The sequence below is a fragment of the Acomys russatus genome, chromosome 4 (genome assembly GCF_903995435.1).
Source record: "Acomys russatus chromosome 4, mAcoRus1.1, whole genome shotgun sequence".
Taxonomy (NCBI): Eukaryota; Metazoa; Chordata; class Mammalia; order Rodentia; family Muridae; genus Acomys; species Acomys russatus.
In genome coordinates, this window is record NC_067140.1 from 26,698,266 (window position 1) to 26,718,485 (window position 20,220).

The 20,220-nt window shown below is 55.0% G+C and overlaps 1 protein-coding gene across 1 annotated transcript; it reads left to right on the top strand.

Moving 5' to 3' along the window:
- Positions 1-340: 340 nt before the first annotated feature.
- Positions 341-19,784, top strand: Slco4a1 (solute carrier organic anion transporter family member 4A1). Its single transcript, XM_051143951.1, has 12 exons — positions 341-497; positions 8,872-9,747; positions 10,702-10,792; positions 12,109-12,230; positions 12,645-12,756; positions 15,919-16,073; positions 16,847-17,042; positions 17,197-17,362; positions 17,455-17,627; positions 17,899-17,963; positions 18,295-18,443; positions 18,887-19,784. The coding sequence occupies exons 2-12, from the start codon at positions 8,946-8,948 to the stop codon at positions 19,025-19,027; spliced, it is 2,172 nt and encodes a 723-aa protein (XP_050999908.1). The 5' UTR covers positions 341-497; positions 8,872-8,945; the 3' UTR covers positions 19,028-19,784.
- The last annotated feature ends 436 nt before the right edge of the window (positions 19,785-20,220 follow it).

Below are 20,220 nucleotides of genomic sequence, written 5' to 3' on the forward strand. Positions count from 1 at the left end.
TAGGCTGGGGGGGGGGGGGCGCGAGGGAGGGAGGAGCTCCCTTTTCCAGGATGCTGCGGTACCCCACGCCTGAGGAGATCGTCACTTGCTCCCTCCACCGCGTGGGTTCCACGTTTGAGCATGAACCCGGAAGCAAGTGGAACCTACGACGCAATGAGGCCTGAGCGGTACCTTTCTAGCCTGGCGCCGCGTTTCCCAGCCTGCAACCTCCAGTGGTGCTGGCTAGCAGCAAGAACTCACCGCGTGTAAAGTACCGGGTAGGTCCCGCCTCCTGCTCTGTACCCGCCCTGCCCGAGGTCCCGCCCCTCCGTTCGTCCCCGCCACTGTCACCTCTGGCCGGGGCCCGGCCCTACCCGAACCGCGCTGCCATTGGTGGTGGTGGCGAGGCCACTACTCCCAGCCCTCCGGGGGTGGCTTTGGCGATGAATGAAGCGCGAGTGGGCTTTGCGCGAAGGCCAGAGCGCAGGGCGCAGCGCGGCGGCCGGGTTCACGGGAAGGTGAGTGCTCTGGGACCTGGACTCGGACCGGGTTGGGGGAACAGGGTCTGCGGTGCGGCGGAACGCCTCCTTGGTATGCCAGACCTGGACCTGCTAGCGGCTGGTGTTAGCGGAGGCTAGACTGAAGCTGCGCCTGGGCGGTGCGGGGTGCGATGTCTGACGGGAAGCCGACCCCAGCGCCGGCGAGACAGCCCACGGTTCCTCTAGGGGGGGCAGGGCGGGACCAAGGAAGCCGGATGCAGAATTTACCCCTTCTCACTGCCAGCTACCCACGAGGGAAGCTGCGGGTCTGCAGAAAGCGGGGGGGGAGGGTGTTGAGCGGGCAGGCAGAGCCGCTACCTTAGAGAAAGGGGGAAGATGGGAGAGAGCTGGGGCGCAGGACTGAGTGCGGGGAGCCGTTTGGGCCGCCGGCCCGGGTTAAGAGTCGGCGAGAATGCTCAGGTGCAAGCTCCTGAGGGTCTGGTTAGGAACAGATTCACCCGCAGCGGGGGCTGTTGCTAAGTCAGGGGAAAAGATGAAGCACGAAAGTTGCTTACGAGTGGCGGGCTTTGTCTTACCGAGGACCGCGGATTCCGGGGTCCCTGAGGCCCGGCACCTTCTCGGAGCTCACGAGCGCCGCCGAACGCAGGTGTACGCCAACGAGGGTTCCGCCCGCCTTTGGCGCCTGGTTAGTAGGCTAGGCTGCAAACCCGGGAACCCGAGACAGGGCACCTCCTTCACGGGAGGCGTCAGCATCTACAGATGTACACAAGTATGAGATGGAGATACACAGTGGCATCGTGCAGCTTGCTTGGCCCCTAGGCGCCATGGCCTGAGTTTAGCGTGATTAGGCCAGCTGGCCTCTCCAATACAGGGCCTGGGGTTTTTCTGACCGGAGGAGCTGGGTCCGCGGTGGTTTATTCGTGGCGGAACCAGCTCTCTATCCCTACTTCAGGGCAGTCGTTTATCGAGTTTAGTAAACCAACTGCTGTTAGGCAGCCTGGGGCAGGTGGCTATCAGGGGAGAGAACACCTGGTGTTTAGCGGAATTATTTATAAATTGTAGCTGTGGGGACAGCAGGAAATGTTTGCTGAGCCTGGCATTTGCTGGCTAGAGAGGGCTTTGGACCAGAGCAGTCCCAGGCAGTGTTTTGAAGTCTGCTGTCACCGAGGAGCAGGCTGAGGCACCGGGAAGATGTGCACCTGAGGCCTCAGGAGAGTGACACAGAGGAAGCCGGAGGCTTGTATCCTTTCTCAGCCATTCTCAAGAAGAGAGGAAAGCCAGGACAGAGAACCAGCAGTTACCAGGACAGGACTATAACAGTGGCCGAAGGTACCTCTTGGCTGCCCATGTGCTGCAAAGAGGTGAAAGACCTAGGGTTTCTTGCTTGGGTACGTTTGCCTTGCCTGCCCGCTAGAAAGGCCAACAGGTACTGCCTGGAAAATTCTTCCTGGATGATCTAATGGAGGCTCACTTGGGTGTGGTCCCTGAAGCAGGTGCTGGACAAATTCCAACTAGAACCTTCCCCAATACTGCAGAGGGGCAGGCAAGGAGGCGGCTTGTGACTGGGCAAAGAGAGGGGCAGGGCAGGCAGGATGAAGATGTGTGAATGAGCCCAGGCAGGAGAGCTACTGATGCTCAGTAACTGCTCAGCCCGAGGCCTGAGGAGCTCTCCACAGCAGTGTGGACTCGATGTCTGCCTTACTTCCAGACACCGGAAGTCTTCTGACTGAACCTGTTTCCTAGTTAGCTTGTATCAGTTCTGTGTACTGTATCAATTGTGTCAAAGCTGTTCTGTGTGTATCCTCTCATACCATTGTGATCTCCTAAACTGGAACAGGTGGAGTTCTCAAACTTTTCCCAGTCAGCCCATTGCAGGGTGAAGCCTCAGGTGTGGAAGAGTCAGTGCTGACTCAGGTGCTCTTGGAACACCCCTGCTTCCTCTTGAGATACATTAAATGCCCTGTGAAGTACAGAGACTGGCACTTCCTTATCCCCACAACCATGGCGCAGTCCTAGTTCTCAACCACTGTAATTGGATAGGCCCTCGGGGATTGTGTCCCACCTGTCAGGTGACTGGAATTCTGCCTGACCAGTAGAGCCTGGGAAATTGCTGGTGGAGACTGGAGGAAATGGGCCAGCATTCGGGACATGGGTGTATCCTGTGGGGCTCTGCAGAGGCATCAACTGGGCCAGAGTGGTCTGGGATAGTCTTGCCCCCAAACCAGATGCTCTCAGATGGAAGGTCTCTGGTTCCCTCCTCCCCCAGCACCCCTTCTTTCCCTGTAGATAGGTAGCATGACCTCATTCTTGGTAGCATTACGAAGAATTAGAATCATCTGGGTGTAGTGGCTCACGCCTTTAATCCCAGCACTCAGGAGGCAGAGGCAGCTAGAATTCTGTGAGTTCAAGGCCAACCTGGTCTACGTAGTGAGTTCCAGGACAGCCAGAGCAACATAGGAAGACCCTGTCTTGAAAAATATAAAATCAAACAAAGAGAATTAGAGTTCTGGACCACATCTGTAAATGAGGGTAGTGCTTTCTCAAACCCTTGCCTTTTAAAAGCTACTCACTTGTGGCTCAGAAACTGGGGACCGTGGGTAGGGCGAGGCTTGTTGTCATTGTCTGGTCTTCCTGGGCACAAGCTACCAAAGCTCTGGGAGCTAAGGGCCCTCTAATATCCCCTTTCTTCTTCTTCCCCCAAGTGCTATTCAAACCCCTTTCAGATGTCCAGGCATGCCTCACATTGCCCCCTCAGACCCAAGCTACAGAGAACACTGAGGATTATCTGAGCACTGTCCTCTCCACCTCACCCATACCTACTTGGGACCGTTGAATTTTGTATTTGAGGTCCCTCAGGCCAGGACACTCTACAGGTATATTTGCACCCTAAGTGGTCACTTAGAGGCAATGGTCTAGCTATGCTAGGCTTGCCTCTTATATAGCTAGAGCTGCCTACTTCTGAACCTAAGAAGACCCTGAAAATCATGAAGGTTGTCACCTACCCCTGCCCTCTGCCCTCCGCCCAGGATGTAGAAGATCTGTGAGAGCCATGAGGTCTGCCACATGGTCCCCTATTGCAGGAACCATCACACCAACAGTGGAGCATGAGCAGGGACAAAGCAAGCTATCATGGGAAACGGAGACCTCCTTGAAGTCCAGGAATGCTGTGCCTCAGAGGTTGAGCTTACTGATCCCACTACTACAGAGCTGTTTCCCATGAGCCTTAGTGGCAGCTGGGCCCGTCTGTGTAAGAAGGCTGAGTCCTTCACCTCGGGCCACGTTGCAGGAGGGAAACTGAAGACCAGAGAAGCCCATGGCTTGCCAAAATGGGGAGCACCCTCCTGGATTGGAGGCAACCTCTACCTGGCTTGACTAGCGAGGCTTCCATTCCCCTCTGGAGCACGGTGCATGGCAGACCCCTCCTCATGCTTCTGGATCCCCAGATACAGACAGGGTGGGAGCAGAGCTACCCAGGTTGCGACAGCAGGCCTTCTGTGTGAGGCATGTCCTTCTGGTGCCAGCCCTGCTGTCCCTTACTCAAGGTCCCTGTCGACTAGTCCGTGGCAGCTTCCATGCAAAGCCGCTGGTTTCCTGTGCTTTCACCCGCGAGTGGCTACACGTGTGCAAATTGGGTTGCTTTGGGCGCTTTGGTGGCCGGCCATATGCCAGTGCCCTCATCCTGAAGAGTGAAGACACATTTCTCCTTGTCTGTAAGAGGGGATAGCTGGAGAAGTTAGGAGGCAAAGTGGAGTCCCAGGGTCCCAGGGGTAGCGGCTGACTAGGGTGTGGTGTCAGGGGGGATGTCAGGAGAGAGAGAGAGAGAGAGAGAGAGAGAGAGAGAGAGAGAGAGAGAGAGAGAGAGAGACTTGGTTTGCTGCTGGCCCCAGAGCAGTTGGGTGGGGTGAAGAGAGACTTGCCTTGTCTTCTTGCTCTCGCAGGAGCTGAGGGGTGTTCGGGTTGGGGGAAGAAGAGAAGAGAAGGGAAATGAGTCTGAAGAGGTTCTAGGATTTGGGCCCCAAAGTGTCTCCAAACAAGGATGGGATCCTGCTAGGCACCCAGCTTTCAGACTTTAAGATGTCTTAGGAACAGGCTGCAGAGACCCCAGGGAGCAGGGACCTGGTGCATCACCCCCCCCCCCCACACACACACACACTGAAATTCTTTCTTCCAAATTGAAGTGTGAACTGAGGCCTTTAGGGAGCACTCCAGCTGGGAAGTTAGTAAATTGGATGGACAGAGGAAATAAGCAAGCAGGGAGGAAGCCTGCAGCCATGCAAATCAGCCCCCTTTTCACAAATTATACTGTGGCAGGCTGCCTCTGGCCACTGACCTCTCTGGGAGACTCTGAGGAGGTGGCCACAGCTGGCTGGATTCTTTCAGAACTAAAAGACATGGTCAGCTAGATGCTGCATTTGCATCCCTGAAGGGGGGGGGGGGTACTTGTAAGGGAATCTTGGTCACCTGTGGCCTAAAATAGCCCACATACATTGCTCACGCCTGTGCACATGTCTGCCCTTCCCACAGTGCTCAGCAGCCAGCAGAGGCCCCAGGGCTCCATCATCCCAGGCTAATCATCTTGACCTAATCCCACAGGGCTGTGCTGCTGGGCCATCTGGGTGGAGCCAGCCCCCTGGGCTGAGATGCAGAACAGGGAAGGCTGGCGCCCTAGAGGGTGGACTCCTCCCCGCCTGAGCAGTGCTTCAGGCTGAGAAAGCTCCTCCGAGCCTGGTGCCAGCTTCTCCCCACCTCAAATATTGTTCTTGCCCACCACATAGCTGCTAGAAGTGGAAGTAGATGCAGGGGCTGGCACCCAGGCAGGCTCCACTCCAGTAGTCCCTCCCACTAACAGCTGTTCAGTGGTGGCGGTGGGGGTAGTCGCGTGGCTGGAGTCCCAGTGGGAAAAAGATCTCTGTCCTCAGATAGCTGTCAGAAGTATAGGGCCCAGCTGAGTGGTGTGATGGGCCTGCCTTCCATATAGATTCAGTGGGCATTTGTGTCCAGGGGACCCAGGCAGCCCACATTTGGTCATGGACACAAGGACGTTGGATGCCCTGTAAAGGCTCTTCCCTTGTCAGCAATGGATGTTTTGCCCCCCAGAGCATGGATTCTGCTGAGCTGCAGCCACACACAGCTTGTGAGGAAACTTTTAAGGGCTGCTCGGGTGTAGTGGCTGTGGGATCCTTGTCATGAGGACTGTATCCTGGGGGTGGGTCCCTGAACCCCGGTGTGTAGCAGAGCTCCCATCTATAGCAGAGCAGTGTCAGCGCCAACGGCATGGGATGGCCTCGAGCAAGGCAGAGTTCTCCAGAGGACAGCCAGTGAGAAACATGAGGGGATTTATTATTAGGAACTGACTCATGAGATTGGACACGTCCCAAGATCCTGAAGACGGTAAGCTGGTAGGGCAGGATCCCTTGGGCTCTACCTTTATACACAGCCAGGCCCTCTAGACAGTGGTGCCTGTAGACTCCGTGGTGCCTTATCACTGACATGCCTGCAGTAATGTGTGACAGATGCATGGACACATGTGGTCTAGCCAGGCTGACACTGGGGCCTGCACCAGCCATCCCAGAATCAACCTACCAGATCCGAGGAAGAAGCCTGAAAGCCAGTGTCTGGGCCATCCCTCCCTCAGCAGCACTGTCCTCCTGGCATCAGAACGACAGCTGTGGGTGTGGGCAGAGGCCCAGAGGTGGATAGGCATGCCATGAGATATTTTAATTTTATTTTATTTTGTTTTGGTTTTTTTAGAGACAGGGTTTCTCTGTGTAGCCTTGGCTGTCCTAGACTCCCTTTTGTAGACCAGGCTGGCCTCAAACTCACAGCGATCCACCAGCCTCTGCCTCCCAAGTGCTGAGATTAAAGGCGTGCGCCACCACCGCCCGGCCAAGATCTTTTTATTGGTGGTGATGGAGGGGTGTACGTTTGTGTTACTCATGTGTGTGCATATATACATGGTTTACATGTATGTGAAGGCCAGAGGACAAGCGCAGCTGCTGTAGGCACCCCCTATCTTGGTTTTTGAGAGTCTCTCATTGACTTGGCAAGCAGACTAAGCTGGCCGGCCAGTGAGCCTGAGGAAGGAATATGCCTGTCCCACCTCCTCAGTGCGGTAAGCATGAACTGTGACATCCAACTTAACAAAAGGAAACCAATGACAACAATGGAGCGTGTGTTCCAGGTCATGGAATGCAAATGCTCATGCTTGCAAGGCAAACAATTGGTGACCAACTGAGCCTTGGCCCCATTTTCAAACTTTCGTTTTTAATTATGTGGCCTTCTGTGTGTCGTGCCCACCGAGGCCAGAAAAGGGCCTTTGATCTCTTGGAGCTGGAGTCGTAGGTGGTTGCAACACACCTTTGGTGCTGGGAACATAACCCAGGTCCTCTAGAAGAGCAGGGAACCCCTTAACTGCTGAGCCATCTCTACAGCCTCACCACCCCATCTTCTGTGAGTAAGAATCTCCAGCTTAGGTTGGCCTTGAACTTGTGACCCTTCTACCTCAGTCTCCCCATACGCTGGTATTACTGGTATGTGCCACATGTCCAGTCGGCTCTGCTAACCCTACAATGGAAAGGCAGCTAACGTCAGAAAGTCACTTGGCTAATATTTACAGTAGGATTTCAGATTGCTCATTTAAGTGTAGAATGTACATAAGCCTAATTTTAGATTGTGCTTCAAATATTTGTCAGTGTTCTCAGCTCAGGTGAAACCATGGTCACGTTGGAGTACTTGAGTGGTGGCTTTCATTTTCAAGGAAGAAATCTGTTTCATTCTGCCTGGTGCTGGTCACAAAGCTGCCATCTAAGTTCCATCATACCCAGATATGTATACTTCATCTGCCTGCCACCTGGGTCGTCCCCAGCAGCTGTCCAGGCATGGGGGGAGAGAACACAGTGGGTGTGAGGCAAGCCTGTATTTAAAGCAACAAAACAAAACAAACAAACAAAAAACAGTACTCTGGTGACCTTGAGTCTTTCCCTTCTGACTCTCCCTGTGCCCAGAGAGTCTGCTGTCTGTTTCAACCCCAGGTTCTGAGGCTGATGTGCAGTATGGTAATCCTCAAGCCTTGGTCTTGCTCTGCCCTGGTCCTCTTTGTCTGGCCTCTGTCCTGGTCCACTGCAGTTTGAGAAAGTCGATGCTTGCTTTGGGACAGAGGGGGTGACTCAGGCAGTGAGGAGCTTGCTGCCCAAACATAAGGACCTGAGCCGATCCCCACTATATATGTAAAAAGACAGCCATACATAGGCATGTGGTGACACATACATATAATCTCAGAGCAAGGGAAACAGGCATGCGCGACTTGCTATGCAGCCAGCTTAGCCAAGTCAGTAAGCCCCAGGCCTCGTTAGAGACTCTGCCATAGAAAATAAGGTGGTGAGATAGCTTAGCACCTGGAGGCGCTTGACACCATTCCTGAGCTCAATCCCCGTGACCTACATGGTGGGAGGAAGAGAACCGACGCCAGCAAGTTGTCCTGTGACCGCCACATGCAATCTGTCGCACATGTGCATCCCACCCCCAATAAATAGATAAGATGTTGTAATTTTTAAAATGGAAAGGTAAAATTGACGAAGCCACCCAGTGTTGGTCTCTGGCCTCCACATGAATGTGCACACATGTGCACATAACACATATATGCACGCTACTGTGATGGCTGCATGTGTGGCTGGCTACACCGGCTGCCCAAGGAAGGTTTGAGTGTTATTACCACACCTGCCGCAGGTGCTCTCCTCTGGCACTCTTTCTCAGGCAAAGGCACCAGCTTGTAGAGGTGTTGGCTCACCGAGCAGCGCCCCAGGCAGCTGTACTCTTCACAGACTCAGAATACAACCACGGATGCCTGACCATGGGCACCAACATGTAAAAGTCAGCCTGGGTCCTGGCTGGGTGCTGGGTCACAGTGTCCGTCAGAAGATGGCTCTATTGGACTGTATGGACTCTGGGACCAGCCATGTGATTCATATCTGAATTACCACGAGCTGACCATTAAGCTTCCTCATACAGCAAAAGGCAACTCAGACAGGCAAGCCAAGCCATGGAGGATGGCATGCAGGTTAGGGCAACACAGGGTGCCTATGGGTCCCCCTCCGTGTCTCAGCTCTGTTCACTGCGTAATAGCCTCCATGTGGTAACTGTCTTGTGTCTTTACATGTGGCAGCCATACCTTTAGGGTCTGCTAGAGTCCAGCCCCTGGGATCATGCTTGGTGTGACCCACCAGCAGCAGCAGGGTTGTAGAAGACCAACAAGATGCATGAGTGAGGGGTTGGCCAATGGCCTGACCAGGTGATCCCAGTGATGGACTGAGTGAGAACTGAATGTTCGTGAAGGGATTTCAGCAGATTAGGGAACAGGTAAAGGCTTATTATTAACAAGAAATTCTATTCACAGAATAGACCCAGAGACACGACACTCTACTGCATCTCACCTGCTGTGTTGCCAAAGCCCTTCTCACGAGACTGGAGATGCCTCAGCACTCAATGGGGGACAAGCACCTCCTCTCCCTCCCGAAGCTCCTCTTCGCCAGCTCGTCCTCCACCACAGACAGCGGGTGTGACACTCCCCCCAGCAGCAGAGCATCACCAGCCTCCCTGCGTGCTGCCCACACCCCCCTGGGCTCCTCCAGCCAACCCCTGTTTGAGCCCCAGGTTGAGGATCGGAGGAGTCAGACAGCCCATGAGGTGCAGTACGTGTCTGCAGGGCCACAGGACACACTATGCGGCTGGCAAGGCTTCACTCCCAAGTGTCTGCAGGTCTTCAACACCCCCAAAGGCTTCCTCTTCTTCCTATGTGCAGCCTCCTTCCTTCAGGGCATGATAGTGAACGGCTTTATCAATACTGTCATCACCTCCATTGAGCGCCGCTTCGACCTGCACAGCTACCAGAGTGGGCTCATCGCCAGCTCCTACGACATCGCTGCCTGCCTCTGCCTCACCTTTGTCAGCTACTTTGGGGGCAATGGGCACAAGCCGCGCTGGCTGGGCTGGGGCGTGCTTGTCCTGGGGATCGGTTCCCTGGTATTTGCACTGCCCCATTTCACCGCTGGCCACTATGAGGTAGAGACGGACGAGGGGGTGAGGACAGGGGCATGCCTGACCAACGGCAGTCACGTGGAGTGTAAGGACAGTCCCTCAGGCCTGTCCAGCTACCGGCTGATCTTCATGCTGGGCCAGCTCCTGCATGGCGTGGGTGCCACACCCCTCTACACACTGGGGGTCACTTACCTGGATGAGAATGTGAAGTCAAGTTATTCACCCATCTATATCGGTGAGTGAGCAGTCGGGATGGGTAGACAGAAGGGACATGGAATAAAGCTGGTGACATGGAATAAAGCTGATGCCTTCTGGGAGCCTGGCTAGGTGATCTTATGTCCCTCCCATGGTCACATGACCCACGTGCCCCTAACTTGAAGTGGCACGGCCATCAGGGGTTCTACCAAAAGACGAGAGTGGATGCCAGCTTTTCTAAGAAATCCCATAGCGGCTTCAGGCTAGAAATCTCAGTACAGCCCCACAATAGGTGAGGCCTGTTCATGCGGCTGGGGTGGGGGGTGGCCCCCAAGTCCTCAGGCAGGAGGACTAGGGCGGGCTTAGCTGGCATCAAGTCTCTGTATAGTTTGGAAGGAATCCCGTACAAAGGTTAAGTGGGGAGAAGGAGTACAGCCTGGCTCCTTGTGTGCCCTGTGTGTACGATGCCTGGCCTCCCTCACCAGGTGAGGAGTAAGTGGAATGAATTCAGGCAGGCTGACTTTGAGGTCAAGCCATGGCCTGTGGCCTTCTAGGCAGCTGCCTGCTGCTGAGTTTGCTGTCTGCCCAGGTGGCCTTAGGTTTCACACCGCCTCAGCTAACCTTGGTGGGGGGCGGGGCAGCAGGGAGTCTAGCAGTGGGTTCAGGCCCCACTCTCTCCCTCCAGTGGCCTTCACCTTCGGCTTTGCCCACTTGTGCCTGCTTTCCCGTGTTCCTCTCTGCTTTCCCGTGTTCCTCTCTGCTTTCCCATGTTCCTCTCTGCTTTCATGTGAGTGAAAATGATACCCGGAGTGCACTGAGGGAGATACTTTAAAAGTTGGTGTGACTGGACGTCAGGCCCAGTTGCAGGCTACACAGACGTACTCTGGCCTCACGGGAACAGTGGGGTTACAGGCACAGGAGCATTGGGGGTGGCATCTCCCAGGAGAGCCCACCGCATGGCACCTGACGTCTGCACACTGTGTTTGCCTTCTAGCCATCTTTTACACGGCAGCCATCCTTGGGCCTGCGGCCGGCTACCTGATCGGAGGAACCATGCTAAATATTTACACAGAAGTGAGCCGACGGTGAGTAGCTGGGTGCAGTCACCTTCCTGCCTCAGTACCGCCTCCCCGACCTGGGATGTTGTGGGCCTCAAGGATAGTCTGATGCACAACGTCGCTGGAGCAGGGAAAACCTGGCTAACCTGGGCTACAAGGACTGGGAATACGCAGAGACTCGAGGTCTGTGGGTGGCTTCGAGGGCATAGACCGGGAAAGGCAGGAGGTGGGGGGAGGGACATGTAGATTCAAGTTCCCAAGATTCTGAAGCCCTGGCCACGCATCTTCAAAGCTCCTCTCTTGAAGTGACAGGAGGCACGTCCGTGACTCTAGTGTGTGTGATACTAATTTTTGCAAATGTAGACAGGGACGGTGAGGAGTAAGACAGATGGAGGGAGATAGAGCTGGGAGACTGGGGTGGCCCCTTGCTGACTACTGCCCAGCAAGGCTATGCAGATGCCCTTGCCCTGTGTCCTACCACGGACCGATGGCTGAATTTTCCTGGTGGCTGTGCTGGGTCTTGGGCACCGCCCCACCTTGGGACTCTCTCTGCAGATGGCGCCGGCGAGGTTTCTAGTGCTCTGCCCTCTCACTTGCCGCCTCTAGCCCTGGGTTGATACTATGGGGTCAAGGGTGCGTGTTCTATGCAGAGCCTGAGGTAGGTCAAGGCTCATGTCCCCGGGTCTGGATGTGTTGTGCTGCTTGGGCTCTGGGTTCCGAGTTAATCTGCTCAAGGGGGTGGGAGCATGCTGCAGGCCCAGGGGCAGCTTCCAGAGCTGAGGGCGCACACGCGCTATCGTCCTGGCATTGCTGCCTTGAGTCCTTCCTCCATCCCTTGCTTCCTCTGAACCCTCTTCTTCCTGTCACCCCATTGCTCCCTCCCTATGACTCCCTGCTCGATTTGAGAACCCTCTCCCTGCTCCTGTGCAGATGGCAGTCGGATGCCTAATGGTCCCTGTGCAAGTAGCTCAGTGAACTCCAGCTGAGCCCTCTGTCCCCTGAGCTCTGTGGCCCTGAGGATGCCAGCTGGTGTGGGGAAGGGATACCAGCTGTTACGTGAAGCTCCTGTCCCTAGGGGCCTTGCCCCCAAGCTCTCAGCCTGAGGCAGCATCCCTGGGTCCGGCAGTTGGGGTCTGAGTGAAGAGCTGCCCTCTCAGGGAATGGCCTCATTGGAGGGCTTCTCCAGCCTGAGGGAGAAGTGAACACATGGCTGTGGCCCCAAGGGCCTCTGATGCCCTCTGCGCAGACACACCCGAGGGGGAAATGAGTGGGCCACCCCATGTAGGTGCTGAGGAGAGCAGGGCAGCTAATCAGCAATCCAAGGACCCTGTTTCTCCCAATAGGACGGAGCTGACCACTGACAGCCCGCTGTGGGTTGGCGCCTGGTGGATTGGCTTCCTGGGAGCTGGGATTGCTGCCTTCTTCATCGCCATCCCCATCCTCGGCTATCCCCGGCAGCTACCAGGTGGGTTCCCTGCCCTGGCACGGAGGTCCCCGTCCAGGAGGCAGGGTATATCCTTTGCTGTCCTACGCCCCCCTTCCCTGTCACTTCAACTAATGGGAAGTCTTTGATCTCAGTCTTCCCACTACGTGGGAAGCAAAGCTGAGCCAGCCAGTCTGTTATCCCCTCCCGTGTGTCTGCCAGAAGCGACCCCTTCACCTCCATTCCTGTTGCGCCCATGCCCACGTGGCCTTGGGCTCTCAGAGCTGCAATTATGTCACACAACTCCACCTTCTCGGGCCACACCCTCAGGCCTGAGTGTCAGCATACCACACTCCCAGGTCCTGAGGGGTGGCGGGGTTGGGGTGGGAGGCAGCCTCCATGGAGTGTGTGAGGCCCTCTGGAAGCTGTAGCGATTTCCTGACCGTTTTCCTCCAGGCTCCCAGCGCTATGTCATTATGAGAGCAGCTGAAAAAGAGCAGCTGAAAGGCCACAGCCACGGAGCAGCAAGCAACCCAGCTTTCGGCAAGACTGTCAGAGACCTGCCCCTGTAAGGAGTGTGTTGTGTGTGCACACGCATGTGTGTGCGTGTGCATGTGTGTGCGTGTGCATGTATGAGAGTGTGTGTGCATGTGTATGTGTGCGTGTATGCATATGTGTATGTGTGTTGTGTATCATGGGTCCCACAGTGGGCCAGTGCACCCCCATACCATCTACAGCCCCTTAATCCCCCTGCTTTTGACCCACCAAGCACCATCAGAAGCTCCTGGCTAAAGCCACAGGCCCTGGTTGAGGCCAGAAGCATCCTGGGAGGCTCCACAGAGTGAATGTCTTCCCAGTGTACCTGCAGGCCCCGGGCCCCTCCCCAGAGAGCCCCTCAGCCAGTGTAGACCACTCTTGTATTTTCACTGGCCGTCACTGCATTTGCTATTAGAAGCTTCAAGGAGATGTGATTCTGGGCCACGCACAGGACAGAGAACCCACAGGAGCAGAGGCCTCTTCCAGCTCTTGCCTCCCCCACTGACCACTCTCCTCCTCTAGGGTGGTCCTTTGCTATGCTAACCAACTTCACTCCATCCCCTCTTTGTCTGTCTGTCTGTCTGTCTGTCTGTCTGTCTGTCTGTCTGTCTGTCCTGGCTTTAAGACCCCAGCAGCTCAGAGACTGTCCCTTGATTCAGAAGGACAGCAGAGCCAGGGTAGACTATAGAAATCTCAATTTTGTAAGGAAGAGCTCCTAGAATCCCTGGTACCCACGGACTGTCTCTTCCTTACGAAACTGAGATTTCCATAGACCCAGGCAAGGCAGCCCTTAGGATGCATTCAGCCCCATCACATGTCCTGATCTTATGAATGGCGGCACCTAACTGACTACTTGGGAGTGGAGGACTGACTTTGCTGGGGTGAAGTTCCACGGTCTGTCCTAACACAGAGAGGGGAGGGCGGCTCCCACAGAGCCCAGAAAAAAGTGAGGCTGGTGAAGATGGAGATGCAAGATCTCACTGGCTTTGCATCTCACTGCTGCTCACCTAGGAGAGCTGGGAGCTGCCTACCTAATAGGCTGAGCCCCAGGCAGGACCGAACTGGCTGAGGACCTACTGGCCATGGTCTTGTAATTGGTCTTTCCTCAACCCAAGAGCAGAGCTGTCTGGTGTTAAGCCATCTGGGGCAGCACAGTATGGCTAGCATGAGCTTTGCCCAGCTGGGGGAACCTGGGCCTTTACATTCATGAAAAGTCATGACCACTTCTCAGTGTAAACTCAAGAATCTCAGCCAACCAGCCTGCAGTGGGATTAGACACCATGTGTAACATGTGCCACATGGCAGCGCCACAACTTCAGCCTGAAGCCAGGCAGGTCTAGGAATATCTTAGGAATGGACCAGCCCATGCATGGCTATCGCACACCAGATATATCCGCAGAGCCTGCAGGGGAGGGGCTGTGAGAGCTCAGCACTCTGACCCTAGAGGTCCTTGTTGGGGTCAGCGTCCCTTCACACTTGCTTTCCTTTGTCAGAACATGAAGCTGAGTGATTGACTGGAAAGACTTTTCAACCCTCAAGTTTAGAAGTAAACTGTAAAAGAATTGAGTGTGCCCTACCTGAGAGGGGTCCTGTGGTGTCTCACCGGGGCCAGTCTGACTACTCAGTACTCTAGTCAATGTCTAGGAAGCAGTGGGTTCTCACCAGTGTGTGCTCCCTCATGGACCTGCTGATCATGGGGTTGTAAGCTAATCCTGGCTTCTCTTCAGAGCGTAGTGTGTTTTGGCCCATATCCTCCCCCATTCAGAGTGTGAAGCTGTGTGGGGCTGCTTTGGCTGATCCTCAGGAATACCATCTCCTAGGTCTAGATTTGTCAAAGAGAGGGATTTTCATGGGGGCAGTAATGTCTGGTGGCCATTCACACAGAAGGCAGGGAACAGGCACCAGCTCACCAAGCCTCACTAAGCTAAAGTTGCAGGTTGGACACAGCATGTAAGCAGTGGTATTCACACCACCCCCTAAGAACCAATGGACACAGCATGTAAGCAGTGGTATTCACACCACCCCCTAAGAACCAATGGACACAGCATGTAAGCAGTGCTGTTCACACCACTCCCTAAGAACCAATTGTCTTCGCATACTTCTAGAAGCAGCTTTAGTATGCAGAGGCCAGTGTAGCTTGTACCATGAACTGACTTCAAGGAACGCCATGGCTCTGTCTGACCTCTGACTAAGGTGTGTGACCCTTGGGCACAATGACCGGCTCTGTTCCCTAGAGGTTTCTAGCTCAGGCTCTGCTCCTGAGGGCTCTGTGAGATCCCAAGTTCAACCCCGCAGTCAGCACACAGCTCCCACAGCCTGGCTTCCGGCTAGCAGGTAGGCGGTGCCTTCAGTCAGACTCCCACATGGCAGGGGTCTGTGCTACACTGGCCTGTGGCCCTGGGAAGGCAAGTCAGTCAGCATCTCACCCTGTGGCTGAGGGCGTGGCTGATGGCTTTTACATCCCAGACAGGATGGCAGGTGGAGGGACAGAGCCAGATGAAGCAGTGGGGATGGCAGTGCTGGGGCCTCCAGGCCAAAGTCACCTTGGGATTAGCAGGCTGTATCTGATTACCAATCCTATTATCACCCCCACAGCCACTGTCCCCTAAGTACAGGCCAAGAGAAGGGGAGCTTGACAAACCGCCTCAGCACTCCTTGAAGGCCCCTGTTTCCAAACCCAGAAGATGCCTGCACTTTACCCCATGGCTTGTGGCTGGACGCCTGTACCTCTCTAGGTGACCCCTATCCCCTTGGTAGCCCCCTTTCCTAGGTCTGTCCAGCGCTGAACTTGGTGGTTACCATCTCACTAGCCCTTGCTCAGACCCTCTCTGATAGTTTGTTACAGTGGCTGCCAGAGGTGATTGCTATCTTCATCCGTTCAGGGTCTGTCCATGTCCCCACAATGAAACTGGAAATCAGCCACAGCAGAGACCCAGTCTCTGTAACTGGCTTTAGTAGCATTGCAGACAGGCATCCCAAAGACTTACAGGAGGGCCGTTGATTCACTACCCGCCAAGCCCAGCCTTTCGCCCCCTCCTGATGTCTCTGGGATAGATGTGGGGACCACTTCATTGTCTCAAAACCACGGACCTTTGTATGTGGATAGCCTCAGGCATGGTTGGCTCCTTGCATGCAACATCTGGCCCATGGTGACCCTCTGTCTTTTTCTGGTCTCTATTCCTCTTTCGCCCAGCTCCATCTGGCTCCTCCTACGGAATCCCACATTCATCCTGCTCTGCCTGGCAGGGGCTACAGAAGCCACACTCATCGCTGGCATGTCCACATTCGGTCCCAAGTTCTTCGAGGCCCAGTTCAGCTTGAGTGCCTCAGAGGCTGCCACTCTGTTTGGTAAGGAGACCCTGAGCACCGGAGTCAACCTCCAAGTAGACAGTTCTCCAAGAGGGGGGCAAGGTTGACTCCTGTGTGCAAGCCACTTTACCTGCCACTCATTAACACAAAGAGTTTGGGCCTGGCTGTCTCTATGAGCCACGGCCATGCAGCTAGTGCCCCCAGAGTCTTAGGGGATCTAAGTTTAAGTCCTTGTACCTGCCTGACAGAACTCTATGGGAGGCCGGCCTTGCAGGGGTGGGGTAGAGGGAGACCATCTAGAACCCTTACTCTAGCAGCCCGTGGCCTCCCTATGCTGAGGGCAGGGCCACAGCCTTGTTGAGCACACTGCTGGCTGGAGATGCCCTATGCACTGGTTAGTGATGGGCCCGGCCTAGGGTATTGACCAGTGTGAACAGAAGCCCTCAGGTGCAGCCCACCCTGCGGGTCTCACTGTCTGGGTAGAAAGAGTGAGTTCATATTGGTGACTCCACTCTCCCTAGACATGACCTTACCTGGCCCAGACGCCCACACCTGTGGCTCCCTCCTATTCTTAGAACTTTCTTGTGCTGACACCCCCACTCCATGTATACCCACAATACACCCGAGTCACTGAGCTCTGGGCTTCCAGGGACTCTGTGTGGCCTGAGGAAACTCCCCCCGCCCACTCCCACAGCTACCCTGCCCGAGCACCCACGGGCAGGAATTATTCTCCCTATTCCTCAGTGTCCACACTAGTCGTGCAGAAATGACAGGACCAGGGTTTCAGGTCCCTCACTGAGTCCCTTCCTCAGGATATCTGGTGGTGCCAGCAGGCGGTGGTGGCACACTCCTGGGTGGCTTCCTGGTGAACAGGCTCAAGCTCCGTGGCTCTGGGATCATCAGGTTCTGTCTGTTCTGCACTCTGACCAGCCTCTTGGCCTTCTTCGTCTTCCTCATACACTGCCCCAACGTGCCCATGGCAGGCGTGACAACTGGCTATGTCGGGAGGTGAGTCTGGTGGAGGCCCCACACCTCTGGGCTCTGCACCCCTGAGGAGGGCTGGCACCCGGCGGGGAGGTGTGGGTCACAGCCACACGTGGGCAGGGAAGCATGCGAACCCCTGAGCCCTGCTGACACACCATTCTATGCCTTACTTCTGCAGCCTCCTGCCTGAGGGCCACCTGGACCTGAAGGCGGCTTGCAACGCCATGTACTGTTGCAGCCCAGAGCACTACATTCCGCTGTGTGGCTCAGATGGCACCATGTACTACTCTCCCTGCTACGCAGGCTGCCCTGCGGGTGCTGGGACAGGCCTCGGCAGCCAGAAGGTGAGTGTGGTCGCTGCCCGCTGCCCTGGTCTGGCTGGGGACCCGGGAAGCCTCCGCCTTTGTGTGATCAGCGCTGTTGTTGGGCTCCCCAGGTATACCGAGGCTGTAGCTGTGTCCTTGAGAAGGTATCCTCTGGCTTGGGCAATGCTACCACAGGGAAGTGCACTTCCACCTGTCAGAGAAAGCCCCTCCTTCTGGTTCTGGTGTTCATTGTAATTATCTTTACATTCCTCAGCAGCATTCCTGCTCTAACTGCTACTCTACGGTAAGAAGCTCTCACCTCGGTTTCTCTTGCAGTACCAGCAGGTGGCGCTCTACGGATGCTGCTGGGCCCCGGGGGGTAGCCGCAGGTCCAGGAACTGGACTTTGCACTATAGTGGCATCGGGAGTTGAATGTCTCCGGTCCCCAGCGAGGTGCTTGGCACCTAGGGAGGTGGTGATGTGGCCTGGAACTTGGCCAGAACTCTTGCTGGTGTAGGGGTGTGAGGTCCACAGCCAACCTTCCACGGGCTCTGACGTCACAATTCTCATTGCAGGTGTGTCTGTGATCGGCAAAGGTCCTTTGCCCTGGGGATCCAGTGGATCGTCGTGAGAACACTAGGTACTGTGTAGGGTGATGAAGCCGTGTATGGTTGTGCAGTGTATTCATGCATCAGGAACCTAGAGGGGTCCTGGCACTGGGAAGGGCCTTTTCCCTAACTGCCCACTAGAGGGACCCATTGTCATATTTTTACCCAATAGGATTCTTTTCCTCAACACAAAAAGGCCCTCTTGAGAAACCATGGCACTCCTTGCCCAGTGCCAATCAATTCTTAAGTCCCCTTTTTGCCCCTGAGAACACAAATGGACAGTGTGTCCTTGCCAAGGTCTTTCCTTATGATACACTCTTTTTTCCCCTATCACGGTACTAAATGGACTCTCTCCTTTGGCAGGAAGTATTCCAGGGCCCATTGCCTTTGGCTGGGTGATTGACAAGGCCTGCCTGCTGTGGCAGAGCCAGTGTGGCCACCAGGGCTCCTGCTTTGTCTACCAGAATGCAGCCATGAGTCGGTACATGCTCATTGCTGGCCTCATTTTCAAGGTGAGACGGTCTTCTGGAGTCTGCTTCCACTTCCGCCTGCCCCTGCCCCACTGTCTTTCTCCACCCACTGTTTTCCCCAACCATCCTACCTCGACCCCCTCCTTTGTTTTATATAAAGGCACAGCCATGGGGTTAGGGCCACCTGAATCCGGGAGGCCTTATCTTGAGAGGTCCTCACCCCCAGAGAGGCTGTGTTATTTGTTCACGGTTTCTAAGAACAGGGGTGGCACATGTCTTTAAGGGGGACCCTGTCCAGCCCATGCCTGGTTCTTCCACCTTGCCTTGCCCCCTACTTTTAACCAAATGGTAGTTTACCTTCTCTAACTGAAGAACTGGGGTCCCCTAAGGGACTAATCAAGCAGGAAGGACTTGTCTTAGTTCCTGAAAGAGGAGGGCAGGGTCCCCAGGCTGGTGAGGGCCAACCTCTCCTCTTGTCTTCCCAGGTGTTGGGCTTCCTCTTCTTTGTCGCCGCCTACTTTCTGTACAAGTCCCCTTCAGTGTCCTCAGATGGCCTGGAGGCCTCCCTGCCCAGCCAGTCCTCAGCCTCTGACAGTCCCACAGAACAGCTCCAGAGCAATGTCTGACATCACCGCACCCCTCCCCCCACTTCCTGAGGACTCTTCCTGGAAACCCTGACCTCCTCATAGGGTGGCAACCCTGAGCAGAGGACCTCACACTGCATTCTGGAGTCTCTTGCTGCTCCACGCTGTGACTAAGCAGCTTCGGAGTCACTAAGGAGGAAGAGGAAGGAGTGTGTCATATATGAACCAGACACATTCCCCAAGCCCTGGAGCCTTTAGGCGGTCACTGCATTTCATAGACCATCACCTGGTCCCGAGTTCCTGTGTCTACTGAAAAGTCCCATGCAGGGTGGCAGTGCCCTGGGTGGCGTGATCCTGTGGAGCCAGATATTTGGTGTTTTGCTTGAATCTGCTTTTACTGCCTGTCCTGGAAGCCTGGTGGCCTCTGTGCTGGGCGGGAGCGACTTGAATCATTATGTCTGGACATACATCTTGCACTGAATGGCGTTTATGGAATCAATTTTGTACCTGATCGTGTGACTTGTGTCCAAGCAAACTGCAGTGAGGGTGTCATCCCATTTGAGGTGCCACACAGGTTGCATGGACAATGCATTTCTATGTTTTTGGTTAAGAGTGTATACATAATATATTTTAATATTTAAAGCAATAATCCTTGTGTGAGGTTTTATTTCTATGAGTCTATGATTTGGCAGGTCTGTCTGACCACCTTGGGTGTGGGTTTCCATAGCAATAGGCTGTCCCAGGCATTTGCTGGGCCCACAATACTCCCAGGGAGCATCCCCACTGCCTCTGTGACCAGAAGCAGGGTAACAATGGGGCAAGTTGACAGGCTGTAGCCCAGACCTCTGGACCTCCCCCACCTCCTGAATTACTCAGGCCCCATCTGTGAACTTCGGGATTAGAAATGGGGTGGCCAGATGCTGCCGTCCGTAGGGTATGATGTGTGCGTGGGTGTATGATCACATGTACTCTGCAGATACAAGTGTATACAACACACACACACACACACACACACACACACACACGAGGCATGCATGCAGGCAGAGATGGCCTCCTCCGCTGGCAACCGAGCTCCAGAGGAATGAAGAATGAATGGCCTCTTCATACCTATCTCATGGCCAAGCCCTTCCCATCTGTTGAGAAAATGCCACTTACTGTGTGTTGAGGGGGCAGCTAGATGGGAGGTGCATATGTAAATTCATGTGTGCCAGGGTGTGGAAGGAATGTGACTGGGC